The following is a 15,950-nucleotide window of genomic DNA, read 5'->3' as shown; positions in this document are numbered from 1 at the left end:
ATGTGCGAAATATGTTTTAATAACTAGACTACCATTTTTGTTGAAATCTCGGCAGACGAGGACTGTTAAGATCGGTATTGTCATCCCCTGCCTAATGCACCAAATCGAACCCCAGGTAAATTGCGCTTACTTCCTCACGCTTAGCTGACTTATTTAGAAGTTTAGTTGGTGTAGGCTCCCAAACCAGTCTCGTTCCCCCACCACCTCCCCCCCTCCCCTAGGAAAGGAAACTGGCTGGTACGTGTGTGGAATAGTTGTACCAGAAACACATGCATTTTCCAAGCATAAGCACGAAAGTGACATGACTTGTTTACTGCTTCCTTGATCATGTGTCCGCTTGCTTCAGGACCATCAACTCTTTGCCGCGGCTTTGATCATGGCCTGCACCCACATCTCATTGAGGCCAGGGCTGAAATAGTATAATTCCTGCAAAATGCAAAGCTCAAACGTTTTGTTGGTCTCGTTTTGCTAACTGAGTTGACCCGTTTAATTCCCCTTGTATAGGTCAGTGTATAACTTGACCAAGTGCTCTCTTTGCGCAGGATAGCTCCCACTGAACGAGAGCAACATAAATGTTCTTCTCAGTCCAAATACCGGTGTAACGTCAATCAAGAAGCACAAGGGAATAGTAACCGTCCTGTAGCTTCCTGTAAGCGAAAAGTTGAGAGTATAGATATCATGGTTTTTATGATTTGGTGGAATTCCTTCACAGTCGTGGAAGTATCATGAAGATCGCTGTATTTCACAGAAGTAGCACGTTTGTATCAGGTTGAGCTTTGTCACGCTAAATTTACCCCGAATATCTTTGCAAAATAACAAATGGCTTAATTATCTATTGTCTTTTTCAATAAAGGATAAGTCTTCGCCTAAATGGTGCTATTTCCCTATCACCACGTGCAATCTTCGTTTACAAGCTCAGAATTTCATTGACTTATCGCCGGGTATAAGCAATCACCTTCACAAGAGCATAGTTAATAGTCATAGTTGGTTACTAACTATGACAAGAGGCAGAGGACGTCTTAAACTCAAATTCTGAGGTTAAAACCTTTTCACTGATAACGTGTTCATCGTCTTATTAAACAGTCTTTTTGGCACCACTGCAAAAGTGGCGTGGTCGGTAATGGAGTCTGCTTAAGTTAATTGACTAGTACATGCGAAAACGAAAACCTGAATAGCTGCATGATGCCAGCTCAATGCGCATAACTTTTAACTAGATAGGAAAACTTGGAAAAGGTTCTGTCTTCATTTGGAGAGCCACTAGCGTGTTCTAATAACAAACAGTTGGAATGCAATAGCAGGGACACCTCTGCATAATTTGCATAAATTACCTGTGTTTAGTATCTTCCGGTTCGTGTCAAACACATATAATAAAGCGGTAAGCTTGGTGTAAACATTCAAAGCTAATTTTACAGATTCGGTCTGCAGGGACCAGAAACAGTTCCTTGTTAACTAGTTATTCTTGTTTTATTCTTATTATTTAAGAGAGAACTGACTTTATAACATAGAGACCGTACAGCATTATCATATGGGCTTTCACACGGACAATACATAAGCGTGGTGCAATTAGCACAAAAGAAGCGAATAACAAACTAATATTGAATCAGATCTTTTGTTCCTACTCTGATTATCCATCGATGAATTGACTGGATCTTCCACGGCATATGAAAACAAGATGCCAATTCTATCACTAGGCGCTGGCATTCATGCTACACATTAACTGTAATGTGATACCGAGACCCATTCGGATGTTTTCTGCGGTAATGCAAAGGGTTTGAATGATCGAGCATAGAACGAGTACGCAGTGCAGGTGGCGCATGCCAAAGTCTAGTCTAGAATATTCAACATCTCTGTTTTCTGATCAGTCAAACGGAACCACAGGAGGACCTTTTAGCGACAAGTCAGTCTGCGGACGCTGTTTCAAGGGCGAAAATCAGTTCTCATCTCACGCAAGTTGTGAGTTGACCACTTGCGGCCTGGGTTGAAGATGAACTTGCTGCTGTTTTCAAAGCTGCTCATTTTGGGTGCAGTTTGCGCACCATTCCTAGAAGAAGCAGAAGGAAATATTGCAGGTATGAGTGGATGGAGATTAAGAAAATAATAATAACTTTGATTTTTCCAACGTTCGAAAAACTCATTCCGAGTAAAAATTGTAATTTAAGCCAGCAAAGGTCTCCGTAAAGAGAAGTTCGACCGTAGTTTTCCCTTTCTCATTTACCAATGCTCGTGTTCAAACGTGCAATTGTTGTGTATGTGTACGTGCGAATATAAACACTATTAAACAAATCACTTCAACATTAACCAAGAACATTATTGTAGTAGTAAATAAAGCTGTGTCGTGACAGAACTTCTTGTTAAAGGTCGCTATTTATCTCAATAAGAAACTGGAATTGGAGATCATTAGACTGAAGACACCGAACAAACACTCCTTGAAACAGATTATTATAGCTTTGAAATTAATTTGTTATTCTGCCCACATGGTTTGCATTCTTTGTGGGTAACAATTTGCATGTTTAAAGTTAAAAGCAAATTTGTATTATCTTGAAGTTTCTGACTTCAGGCTGTGCGGACCTAGCTGTGCGGTGTTGATCGATTTGAATACACCTCATGATGTTATAACGTGGTGTATGTTTTGCTCAAATCGTGTCAAATGTGGAAAGGGCCACTCATGATACTGTTACAGTATTTTACAAGTAAACAGACTCAAATTGATCATAAACAATTGGACTTTGACTTGAGGCATAACTTACAATGCCTTGGACTAGAGTTCTGCTCGACCTTCCTCTCAGCAGAAAAACGTAGAAATAGTTAATTTTCTTATTAATTAGGTCGATGTTTAGGCGCCAAAAGTGCAATAACATATCCAGTCCTGTTATTTCGGTTGGTAATGAAGACCTTCAGAATATGATTTGACTGATTTGTTGTCCTGAGCAAAAGTACAAATTACACGTGATAGAATATTGTAAAGCAGGTCAGACTGACGATCAGACAACATGTCTCTCAATAGCTATCATTTGAATAGTCACGCAATAAGTTTCATTCATCCGCTACACACGTCACGCATGCATAGAACCACCGGGAACAATATAACTGACTTACAGTTAAAGCACTTGAGGTATGCTATGACCACTGGTTACAAGGCCTAAGGCTTCATCCTCAAATACAGAAGTTGCAATGACAGGGCATTTGCTAATCTTTTTCCAGTCTGTTCTCCCTCGAATACCAATATTGCCATTGACGCTCAGGTCCCTGGTGAAATCTCCACGCCAGTATTCCCGAATGGCTCTACTGACAGTTCCTGCATCTGGATAATCCAGGCGCAAGAAAATTTCCAGCTCGAGATTACGATCAACTCGCTGAAACTAAACGGGCAGGATGACTATTTGATGATCCGTGACGGTGCTGATACCTCAAGTCCTGTGATTGGCAAGTATGGTTCGTGTGTGATTGGCTCTCTTAAGCTGTTCTCCAGCGGAAGCACAGTTCTCCTTCAAACGGTGATTGCTGTTTTCAGCGTGAATGACGAGCTTAAAATTGCGTATAGGCCGATTGATCCTGGTAAGAGTGCAAGGTTGCTACTTGGTGCCAGCTTAATAGCAATTTCTTACTGAGGGAAGAGTTGACCCAAAACAAAGTCTGCCTGTCTGGTTTTCTGTCCGTTTTAATGCGCCAGTCAGCTAATCACTTAGGCAGGCAGGCAGTTAATCAGTCAGTCAGACAGTCAGACAGCCAGATAGTCAGACAGTCAGACAGTCAGACAGTCAGACAGTCAGATACTCAGACAGTCAAACTATCAGTGAGCTAGCCAGCCAGTCAGACAATCAGACGGTCAGAGTGTTAGACAGTCAGTGTGTTAGACAGTCTGTCAGACTGTCAGTCAGCAAGCCAGCCAGTCAGACAGTCAGACTATCAGTGAGCTAGCCAGTCAGACGGTCAGACAGTCAGACAGTCATTCAATCAGTCAGTCGGCAAGCCAGCCAGTCAGACAGTCAGACTATCAGTGAGCTAGTCAGACAGTCAGACTGTCAGTCAGCCAGCCAGCCAGTCAGACAGTCATACTGTCAGTTAGTAAGCCAGCCCGTCAGACAGTCAGACAGTCAGGTAGACTATCAGTGAGCTAGCTAGCCAGTCTGCTAGTCAGACAGTCACACCGTCACACAGTCAGACAATCAGTGCATTAGAGAGTCAGTCAGTGTGTCAGTCAGTCGGTGGGTCGGTCGGTTAGTCAGTCAGTTAAATTTAATATTCATCCACTTGTTTACGTATCTAATATATAGATTTTGCGAAGCTGCCATAAAAAAAGTCTAATCATTTATTCGAAACAATAATTAACCTTAAAAGAAATTTGCGATTTTACCAAAGCGAATGAGCTGAACAAACAAAGCGAGGAAATCTCTATTAAAACTATTAACATATCTTTAAATTTCTTCTCACCAATTCCGCTTCTGTCTACTTTGCTAACTATATTGATTATTCTGTTATTTAAAGCGCAAGTAATCTTGTGTTTGCTTTCTTCTACAGGCGAAATTGAATGCACACCCCAACCAAGTAAGTTTCTACCTTGATTCATTCATAATTGCAACACTGATCTGAGTATGTCTCATGGTTCGCCAACTTTGGAGCGTTTGCATGCAAAGTGACAACCCCATTATGTGTGTGGAATTAAAAAAAACACAAGAACGTGTGATCACGTGACCTCGAGCAGTTAGCCATATTAGGCTACTACACTATTATTACTAATACACTATTGATTGTTTGAGTATCCAATTACACCAGTCAAGAGCTGTAATTTGTCATCACTTCTTGTAAAATGCCTGGGTAACGTGGTCCTTCCTATTTCCTTTATAATCTTTTACTTTTTACTTTCTTGGAGGTCACAATAATCGAGGGGAAAATGTGCCAGAAAATCTTATTTGCTAATTAAAAAATTAAGGGGAAATATCTCGATATTTTTTTTATGGTTTGCCTCAAACAGTCTTAGTACATAGTCCTTTATAAAATTCATTGAACGCTTAACTAAACACAACGGGCAATATATAAGAAGTTCATGAGGTAGTAGTTTCTATTTTTTGCGATAAAATTCCAGGTCTCTGTGGCGTGAACATCGAGCTAAGACGACTATCAGGAGTGCTAACAAGCCCAAACTTTCCGAACAACTACAACGCTGACGAAACGTGTTTATGGACAATCATAGCCCCTCGAGGGCATCGCGTGCAATTCGCAATCCAGTTTCTTGGTATTGAAGATCATCGATATTCCCGTCAAGGGAGCTGTGGGGATGACAGCATCACCATCAGCGAGCGTCGTGGAAACATCACGAATGATGTTAAAGTCCTGTGCGGATGCAAGGAGTTATATTCATTTGCTTCTTTCGAGAATGAGATGTTCCTGAGGTTTAGCGCCTACAGAAAAAACAACTGGCCTGGTTTCTATGCAACGTATAAAGCTCTCGGTGAGGTTCTGTTCTTTTTTTTTTTTAGAGTAGAACACGATAGAAATATTTCCTAATTGTTAGGCAAGAATATTACAAGACACTCATGTATGTAATTAACTGAACTATGGTAACCATCTTAAAAAGTCATTTGGGGAAGGGTTACACTATATGTTGTGATATGCTATTATCTGTAACGCAACAGTTAGTAAATTCATTGCCTGAGAGAAATGGTCTTAAACGTATGAAAATAACACGGTTAACCACCGCAGCTGAAACTCTTTGCGGGGCAAATTGAAACATGCGATTCTTATATCTGTTCACAATCGAACTTATCTAACTAATAAAATAGAATATTTAGATAAAATATGTGATCACCAGTAGGGGCATACGAGCAAGAAACTCACATCATGAGTGACATGTTAGACTAAACGTCACAGTGAAGAAGGGTTACACGCGAAAAAACTGCTGCGCACGTACTTTTTAGCCTTGTATGATTTATCATCTCCACTTGGACAGGAGGTCCACACTGTCGACTCTTACCACGCACTTTTCCGCGTGAGAACTGTCCACGCATGATAATTGTTCAAGATGTATAGGGCCCCTTCCTCATGAAAGCAAATTTCTCGTCCTACCGCTGGCGAGAGTACCTCACTACATTTAGCTATTTAGCCTTGAGCGTACAGGAAAATGTCGTAAGTTGTTACGGGAAGTGGCATTGATTTAGGTTCATATTCGGAATTAATTCAAAGCAACTGAGGAGAGAATATGAATACATATCCTCCTATTGTTTCTTGTTTGTAAAAACATGGCGGTTAAGTCCACCCCGTGTGCTCTACAGTGACCGTACATGTATGCCTTTATAGTCTAAAATTTATTGGGTGTGGAGTAGACTTCAAAAGTGATAAGGAAAAGTAGTTGGCGAACTCGTAAATGTGCCAATGGAAACGACAGGTCTGAAAACTGCTACAAAAAAATGTGGCACTTGATCTGAGATGTACTCGTGATTCAGAGAATGAGGCTGGAAGCTCTCGCAAAAAATAATTCCAAGGTATACTCCTCCCCCCCCCCCCCCCCCCTAGGTTCGTCACGAAGTCGTCTTAAAAGTAGTCTAATTTTGTCTCTTTTTCTTTACTCTCTTCTTAGCTCCTGAAGAATGCCCTGCAGTTAAAACCAATTGCCCTCAAGCGAATACTGGTCCACTTGGTTTCAATGCTCAAGGGCAAGTCTGTAAAGCTCCGAGTCCAAGTAAGTGTGTCAGCCTCTTTTACTCAACTTTTTTCGTTGTAAATCATGGAGGCAAGAGGTCAAAACTCCCCCAGGTAGTAATAAAACTTGTGCTCAGCAAAACAGTAGTTTTTAATTTTACCTTCTGACTGGCTGACTTTCTGACTGTCTGACTGTGTGACTGTCTGACGGTCTGACGGTATGACGGTCTGACTGTCTGTCGGTCTGACTGTCCGACTGTCTGGCGGTATGACTGTCTGACTGTCTGTATGATTTACTGGCTGACTGACAGTCGACTGTCTGACTGCCTGGCTAGTTCACTGATAGTCTGACTGTCTGACTGGCTGGCTTGCTGATTGACAGTACAGTCTGACATACTGTCTAACACACTGATTGTCTGATAGACTGTCTGAAGAATGTTACAGCAGTAATTTTGATAGCCTTGCAATGTGTTTTCATTTTACCGCGAGTTAACATACTCATTACAGGCATTACGCGCGGTTTCCTAGGTAACGTTTTAGTTAACGTTTGGTTATTTTGGCGCAAATAAATATGACCTTTACTATCGTCGTATGTAGTATAGGATCGTGGTGTTCTGGTCTACTAGTATTAAAAGCCACCAAAACTGGAGACTTACATTGTTTCCTCGACATAACGACACAACGATAGCAGTTACTGAGAGCAGTTTAGTGGATAAAACACGCCCTTTTTCAATTACTATCCAACAATATGGTTATTATCGACCATCTAGGGACAAATATGGATCTGTCATGCATTCTCGGCAGATAAAAGATTGATTATGTGTTTAGACATGGCTGGATAGTTCTTTAAAATATACTTTTCATCTCCATCAGAAAACAGCAACAATACAACAACAACACGAATTCCCGAAATATTTCTCCCTCATATGCCCTCATTTCGATTCATATAGGTCTCATGTGCGATACAAAATGCCAAACATAAAAAGCTTACTATGAGAAGCTGCCTGATTTACCTCAAGTGATCCACGCGTTTTTTGATTGGTTGTGTTTTGGTTTTCAGTTCCTGAGGGCTACGATGGCGGAAACATAACACTGGATTCTGAAGCAAGTAAGTCGCAGTAAATTGACTCGACTCGTTTAGTTATTTTCCATGCTTCGAGCTCCGGCCGCCCGAAGGGCCGCCAAGTGGAGCCCCATACTCATATAGGAAAGGAAAGGATACCCATGAGTTGATTTTCTCATGATTATCATGGTTATCAAGTTACAAGACTCAAATAAAAAATCTCGCTTATCCTGGGTTAGCTTAAACACGAAGGCGCGTTATAAAAGAGCATAAGCTTCTCCCCCTAATTTTGAATTCACCCACAAAATGCTTGCTTCACGCTCTGACAGTATTCTACAATACCCACTGGGATCGGACTTGACATTACAAATGTGAACCCCGCTATTTCCAACTCGCAGGGGAAACGAAAAATTGCTCGAAAAAATAGGAATTAGAAATAGTCCATAGTAAATAACTGAAGAGCAAAACCAAGGCAAATAGTTTTGAGTTCCAAATAACGGGGAATTCGAAATAAACGGTTCGAATTAGCCGGGTCCAATTGTAGAACAATTATTCGCGTAGACATCAGAACAATATCAGTTTATAATCCTCTTGAAAACATGATTCCTTGAAACAGAGACAAGTAGAGACACCAAAGGCAATTTAATTCACTTACAGCTTACATTTCGTGTATTCAAATCGCCCGCCATTTTGAATTTGACCCTCGCAGGTCAACGGTGACTGACAAATGAGCCTTCGTCTTTCCAGGGAAGACTTCCTTATATAGCGCGCCTTTGTGTCACTGGTCAGCAGAATTACCAGGACGATTTTTGAATCCGCTACTTTCTTTTTTACCCTTCTCTCTAAACGACTGTTAATCTTTATAACATAGATTCCACTTTTAGTAGGTGAATTATTGGAGCTGCGAAAATGATTATTCGTTGGTTACAATTTCTATCTTCCCTTAACCGTGGTCTTTTTCGTTTGACTTACAGAAATACAAGTCGATTGCCGACCTGACTACATCGAGGTATCTTTACAGATTTCAGACTTCCCTGGCCTTGCCATCAACGACTCTGTCCTTCACCTTGAAGACAAGGCTTGTGTTGCCAGCTATAAGGACGAGAACATGATTAAGTTCACTTTTGGACTTGAAGCCTGCATGACTAAACAAGAAGACGATGGCGAGAAGATTTTTTACACGAACAAGGTTTACCTTAAAGCGGGTCAGCCGGCTGATGATGAAGTAATTACTCGTGTGCACACGGAAATTATACCGTTTAAGTGTGGGTACGACAAGAAGGCTGTAATCTCCAAAGTGTCTTACAGTCCAAGGTCTACGCTTGTCATTACAGACGCAGGTAACTTGGTAAATAGAGTTTCAAATCCATGCTCTCGAGAAACATTGTCTGGATTTACCATTAAATCTTCTTTTTTTATTTCGACACTTAACGCGACTTTCGACAAAATTACCTATCCTAGCGGTATGCAGGAGGACTGTCACATGTGAACCTGGTAAATGGTCTAGCCTAGTTCGACATGAATCTCTTCGTAGCTCAGTACCCAACGCCCGCTGGCGACCAGAATCTGGGAAGTCATGGGTTCGAATCCCGTCAAGGTGTCAGCCTGTATTAATGAAATATTCTATTTTTTAACTATCTGGAACGATGAACTAAATTTATGGAAAATGCTTGGCGAATAACCTGCAGACCTATTGTGCGCTCTAAAGCATTTTAATACGTTATCTGAAGAATACCATCTGTTCTTGGAGACCTGCAAGTAATTGTTTTAAAGTATTCTTTTTCTTCCTTTTCCAGACAGATTTGGGAACTTTACCTATTTCATGGACATGTACGAGGATGAAAACAACAATGTCACCCTTACTGAATTTCCAAAGGCGGTTGGTCTGGGTCAGAGGATGTACTTTGGTTTCCGAGTGGAGTCTGGTGACTCGGAATTGGTTGTGTTCCCGGATGTCTGCAAAGCCACAGCATCGTCGAGCTTCGATTCCACTCCCGTCCATCTTATCATTGAAGACGCGTAAGTTACTATTGCTATAGATAGCATATTAAACAAATATATGACCTCTGGGGGGTGTATGACCAAATCATTGTTTTATACAATACGTCTTAAATTTCGGCCGCACTTGACACACTGATAAGAACTGCAGAGGAAATTTCACGAGAGGTAAATCTGATTAGCAATATTCTTTCTTTGGTGTCCATTATTCGAACAAAAAGGCTACAAAGTGCAGGATCGACTTCTTGTTTTCGAAGAGATAAAAGATAAATAGAGAAGAAAAACTCCATATGCACAGGGTTTGTGGGTAAAGTTGAAAGAATGTTGCTAGGCGGTAACCCACAAAATATAAGGTCGCATCAATTTCTTCTGTTACTTCATCTTATTACTCCATTATAGGTAATTTAACCTTGTGTTTTTCTTTTTCTTTCTGTGAAACCATTTTTCATGGCTATGATAGACCTATCCATGCCCCATACATTGTTTGAGATGGATAATTTTAATTTTTATATTGCTGTGTTCCATTCTCCAGTTGCTCGCGGGATAACACCTTGGAATACCAGTACGAAAAAAAAGCCGAGCAGTTTTTCAATCTTGCCGCTTTTCGCTTCGAAGAAAGGCAAGATGATGTGTACATCCACTGCAAGTTGACGGTTTGCCGCACAGATGACGCTGGATCACGATGCGACAGGGGATGTGGCGAGAACAGGAGGAGAAGGAGATCAACCGAGGAAGATATGAGTGCTGATTTGTATGTTGGACCTTTAAAGTCCAAGTTCATGACTGGCAACGAGGATGGTAAGTTTTTTTCCCGATGACACGTTGACACTTAAAGCTTAACATACCATTAAAAAAGCTGCCTAATTTACCTAAAAAGTTTCTTCATTTCATGAAGCTTATATTGATATATAAAAATTGGTCCGACTTAAATCAAAAATGGTTTCGTCATAAGCTATTATACCAGTGTATTATTGGGGTTGCGCGAAGTCAGCGAGCGACGAACTATACTAACGTGGTGAGAACCAGTTTTAATTTATTTTAAAATTAAAGCATCGGATAGTTTGGTTGTTATTATTTCGTCGAGTCCCTGGGAGGGGGTTGCTAAGCCTTGGAATCTGATGAAGTAATTTGCGAATTCAATTTTTCCATACTCTAATTAATTTATTTGCTGTTACTCTTAGTCACAAACCGGGGGACGGGGTGGGGGCACTCCCAGAAAAATTGGGCAGGGTTTGAGGTCCGCTTGCAAAAACCCTTATCCTATTTAAGAACACAATCTACGATTTTCCCTATACCCTATTTATGACCTGAACTAGCTCATAAAAGGGAGGTTACAAATTCCTTGTGCAGGGGGATATCCCGCGCTGCTTGTGTGAAATTGGTCATCTGTAGCCTTGGTGGTAGAAGGAAGTCTTATTTTGATACTAGGCATTCGAACATTATAAACAAACCTTGTGTCTTGATATAGGGGTTACAAAATGTAGCCTCTGTCTGTTGAGCGATGGCTTATTATTCACAGTGAAATGTTTATTTTTGGCCGGACCACGATTAACTGGATTCAAAACAGAGGGTTGGCTGCACTTGCACTATCTTCACTTGTCAACTTATGATCCGAGTTGATAAAACGTCCGTTTTGCTCTCCACAGCTAAGGAACACAACGATTCTGGGTCAGAGTCCACCGACAGCATGGTCATAATTGTAGGAGTGGTGGTCGGAGTGCTGGGGACTGTTGCCATCGGGCTCATCATTGCTGTAATCATCATCAGCCAAAGCCGCAAATCCACAAGAAAGGAAGAAACCCTTATCATTTCAGATGATTCTTAGATCTCGCTCATAGAGCTGGATCATCGAGTGAGACGTGAACAAGACGTTGTGGTCTGAAAGATCACTGTATCTTAAATTTTTAAATTGAATTGTTTTCATTTTCCAAGGGAAAAAAAAAAAACAAAAAAACAAGAAAAAAACAAATACATTAAGAAACAGAATTAATCTTTAGTTGATGTATAGAGATTTTTATTTGGGTCTTGTATAGTGGAAGCAGATTTTCAGTACCTTAGCAAATTTACATTCAAGTCACTTTCACTGATTCACAAACATTTTTTCATTTTTCATCTCTATAACAAACATCTCAGTACCTTTGAAGGTCTTTAAAAGGTAACCTAGGATGTTGTTTTTTTAAACTTGGTCGACTTGTTCCTTTGGAAGAAAAGGAATCTGCAATCTTTGTTCTTGCTCAGACCTCTCTAGAATGATAAGTTATGATACAGCTTGGTATGGACTGCCTAAATTGATTGGGCTGTGTGAAAAGCTACGCGTACGTTTTGGCGAAGAAATCTTTTTCGGGCAGTAGACTAAACTTTCACTAGTAGAGAGTTTCATCAACTTATCGCGATTAGTAAGGACAGAATGGAAATGGAGAACAGGGCACTATACAGTATTAACCACAAGAAGAAGAACAGTACAGAACGTGGCGTATTTTACAATTGACAAACGTGTTGAATTTCTTCAAGGAAGCAACATCTTATTAGCTAATTTAGTTTATTTATCTGGGCCTTCCTTAAAGTTGTCCCAATATAGGCTGTGTGATCAGAGCTATCACAAATCCGTACAAACCAAGTCTTTGAGTCACAGCTGTAAATGTAGCAATACTTCGTTCATATTTCAAACTTCTGAATATGATTTCCAAATATCCTTAAAGGATTCTGGAACGGTATACTCCGCAAACGTTATTGTAGAAGGGGTTTAAATTGAGGATTTTGGTATCACTTAGGGTGTTAGAATAATAATTGGTTTCTGTGCCGTGACGAGCGTTGGCCTTTGTTCCACTTCTGACGTGATCACCTTAGACCAAAATTGGCATCATATATACTCAAGTTCTGCAGAAGGAAAAGGTCTGACCAATGATACGCAGATCAGAGTGATCGGCTCAATGGAGCCTGAGATATGCACGAAAATGCTCAGAAATTTGAGTGAAAAACTCAGAGCCAAATTTCCTACGACTGCACTTAGCTACTCCTTGGTAAAAATTGCCCGTCTCAATGATGCTTTCTCAGAAATTTTTGAACTGGAAGCAAGCTCAGGAGAAGTTCAATCACCACCGCAAAAAGTGAGAAAAAGAGAAGAAGGAAAGGCGAAAAAAATTTAAAAGCCTAAAGACGTAGATTTCTGCGCATGCCCGAACAGAAATGTCGTAAAACGCGGTGCTAGTGGAAGGAAAGGCATGCTATCATGTTGGAAATACCTTTCTAAGTAGATTGGAGCTAACCTGGCTCACATCCAGGCTAAAAATCTCCAAGATGTCCCAAGAAATGTGTTTATGTCGAAAAGCGCCAGGAGTCAATGGGTTAAGATCTCTTTCAGGGCTGCACCGATTGGAACAATAATAAAGGAACATTTTCCCCCCACTGTGCTGATAGTTAAGGCTAATCTGGCATGAAATCTTTCAAATTTCTTCATGGACTAAAGTTACTTAAAGTGATATGATGACAATTATTATTTAAGTCACTATAGCGCTAATTTGTCTGTTTGCCGGTCTTAGAATGGTAACTTTAGCACCCCAACGCCCCGCTTAACATGGGATCCCCGCTTTCTAGCAAACGTTAATCGAGGTTTTAGCGGATAATTAAATTGATCAAATATCCCTACATTCGATCAATTTCATCCGCTTAATCTATCTTTGAGTTAATTATAACGGGCCCACGATCTCGGCAAGAGTCTCGATACACACAGTTTTAAATTAAAAATAGCTGCACCTTACTGACAATATCACTTGACCATATTACTCGTATAGTTACCTTCCATAAGCATTTTGGCTTGATTTTCTATTAATTTCCGTTTTTTCACAAATAGTGAAATCGAAGATGGCGGATCAAATGACGACATTTTACGTCATATGACGTCATAACATACAAAAATGGTGTCATTTTGTAGAACATGCTCAGGGCTATCTACGAAATTTAAATTTATCCAACTGTGCCTTAACAGAACGAAAACCCAGGGGAGCCGGGCTCCCTCCACCCCTACTACCCCTTTGTACCACTGTGGGGGTTTGAGGTAGCTCGTACGTCCGAGGGTTAAACTGCTAAGTACAGTTCCAGTAGAGATCATCGTATATTTTCTCCTTGAAAATCAATACAGTATCATTCACCAGAGTTGAGGTCGCTTTAAAGTTTGTAAAATAATATAAACTACTTAGGAATGGAAAATTAATACATATACGCCTTGTGAATTTGCATATTCACGCTATTCAGGCTAAAGTTCAGTTTTCACTCGGATTAATATTTGAGATGCAAGGCTGCTTAACAAAAAACAAAAGAATTATCTATTGCCTTTTCCAATAAAGGCTAAGTCAACTTATAAAGGATGTATGACGGTTAGAGCAATGCTCAGGAGTTGCAGGACAGACCTTGAAAAAATTCAGACTGAAGTCGCTTTTGTATTGAGGCGGAGAAACTTTTTTTGTGTGGAATCTTTAGATTGGAACGGTGAGAGTTGAAATCTTTACCGTCTTGCTAGCATCGATGCTAGTAGCTAGAGTCGGCGAGGTCGTTTCAGCCGTTAATGGAGTGAGAAATGGTTACCCTAGTCTGCTGTTTTATAGAATTTTATACAAACATGCAAAATTTTATAAAAATGTGTAAAATTTTACAAGATTAATTTTACAAACATGGCCGCTTGATAAAAATTTATAAACGGTTATAAAACCAAAACGGCATTTTGTACAGTTTTATAAAATGTTTACTTATTTAAATAAATGTTTTTAAAATTTTTACCTTACAAATAACATTTCATAAAAATCTTTACCACTTCAGGTGTAAAACTTGAAGTGGAAACTTGAATCAATAAAATTATCACTAAAAATGTGGTCTTGAAACAATTTCCTTTATTACACAGGCCCTTATACTGTAAACATCACAACACCATAAAATTAGTCTAGTCTCATTTTTCTTTACAGACAAACTATCAAAACCTTCATTTGCAATTTTCCCTACAAGTTCAAGGCTAGAATTATAATTTTCTTTTGGGCATGCTCACAAAGTGATGGCGTCACCAGTTTTACATGGACCATGGTGGCCCTTTACAGCTGGTTTTGGCCAGTTTAGGATTCAGGTTAATCTTTTTCATATCTGTTGGGAATACTCGCTACAAAACATCTGTCTTTGAATCCCTCCAACAGTGCTGCCTTTCCAAGTACAGAAGTGATGGGAATCACTTTACACCTGCAAATTTGGGCAGGTGTCGAAAATGGCAAGCAAGAAAGCATTAAACAAAAATGTTACCTTTGTTTTTTGTTTTGTCAGTGTGTGGTGTGTGGATTGTGATCCACTTCTTGGACTATTTTTCACAGTGCACTGACTTGTCTAAAACTGAGCATTTGCACTTGACAATGTGGATGATTTGCCAGATTTTATCATAGATTTTTTTTTGTAAACATTTATTTATCATAGATAATTTATCTAGTTTCTGTACAATTTCATGAATGCCAAATGTGGGTTATTCAGTTATTTATCAGTACAGTGATTCCCTCACCCCACCAGTTTGTTTGACATTTTGAGTTGGTTTCCTATAAAACACTACTCGAGCGAAATTGGATAATTTACACGGAAGTATGCACATGAATTAAAAGTGGTATTACATTTGAGCACCAAACTGTAATGTTATTTTTGCAAAAGTCAAAAGTACCACTCCCTGACTTTTAGCCCAAACACAAACTTGTGTTGAAGTTGACAAGAGGCTGAGCAGACAGTGAATAAATAGTATGATTTTCTGATGGCCAGTTAAGACAAGCAGCAGTTAACTGGTAACTAAAATGAAAACGTTTTGTAAATGTTGCCCTTTTCAACATTGATTGACAGGAGGACTGCATCAAGACCATAGGATGCACGTCAAAGTGGGGACAGAACATAAGAGAGCTCGTGGACATGCTCTTCACGTGTCGTGAGCTTTCTAACTGCTCTGTACGAGGAAAAAAAACTGGGAGACCATCCTTGCCCAAGGAACGTTGGCATTTATTGACAAGTATGTTGACATTATCTTTTTGTCACCATGCATCTATTTATATCTTTGAATTATATGTAAGCAAAAATATTTGAATAGTTTATAAATCCCAATCAATACTGTCTTTAAGTGCCCTTAACTCCTAAGGCAAAGCTTTAACGTTTACAGTAGCTTATTTCATAAACCATTGAATCCTGTCTTCAAATAATAAAGTTTCAATAACTGTTAACTGACATGAATTTTTTCATTTTCTCT

At 39.8% G+C, this 15,950-nt stretch overlaps 2 protein-coding genes across 2 annotated transcripts in view; both read left to right on the top strand.

Moving 5' to 3' along the window:
- LOC145493835 (uncharacterized) overlaps positions 1-15,950 on the top strand; it is a 165,361-nt gene that overhangs the window by 59,761 nt on the left and 89,650 nt on the right. The window lies entirely within an intron of this gene.
- Positions 94-12,474, top strand: LOC145493819 (CUB and zona pellucida-like domain-containing protein 1). Its single transcript, XM_081473291.1, has 10 exons — positions 94-2,069; positions 3,202-3,555; positions 4,519-4,545; positions 5,084-5,449; positions 6,575-6,676; positions 7,697-7,744; positions 8,674-9,039; positions 9,496-9,718; positions 10,230-10,495; positions 11,344-12,474. The coding sequence occupies exons 1-10, from the start codon at positions 1,985-1,987 to the stop codon at positions 11,520-11,522; spliced, it is 2,016 nt and encodes a 671-aa protein (XP_081329417.1). The 5' UTR covers positions 94-1,984; the 3' UTR covers positions 11,523-12,474.

Source organism: Orbicella franksi, chromosome 7 (assembly GCF_964199315.1).
Source record: "Orbicella franksi chromosome 7, jaOrbFran1.1, whole genome shotgun sequence".
In the NCBI taxonomy this organism is placed as follows: Eukaryota; Metazoa; Cnidaria; class Anthozoa; order Scleractinia; family Merulinidae; genus Orbicella; species Orbicella franksi.
This window is presented reverse-complemented; position numbering and strand designations above follow the sequence as displayed.

What these genes read in the sequence shown, in the direction of transcription:
- LOC145493819 (XM_081473291.1), top strand. Translation starts at nt 1,985, where the DNA reads ATGAACTTGCTGCTGTTTTCAAAGCTGCTCATTTTGGGTGCAGTTTGC. An exon ending in GCTTGTCATTACAGACGCAG is followed by an intron (nt 9,040 to 9,495) that starts GTAACTTGGTAA and finishes TTCCTTTTCCAG; the next exon opens with ACAGATTTGGGAACTTTACC. An exon ending in CATCTTATCATTGAAGACGC is followed by an intron (nt 9,719 to 10,229) that starts GTAAGTTACTAT and finishes TCCATTCTCCAG; the next exon opens with TTGCTCGCGGGATAACACCT.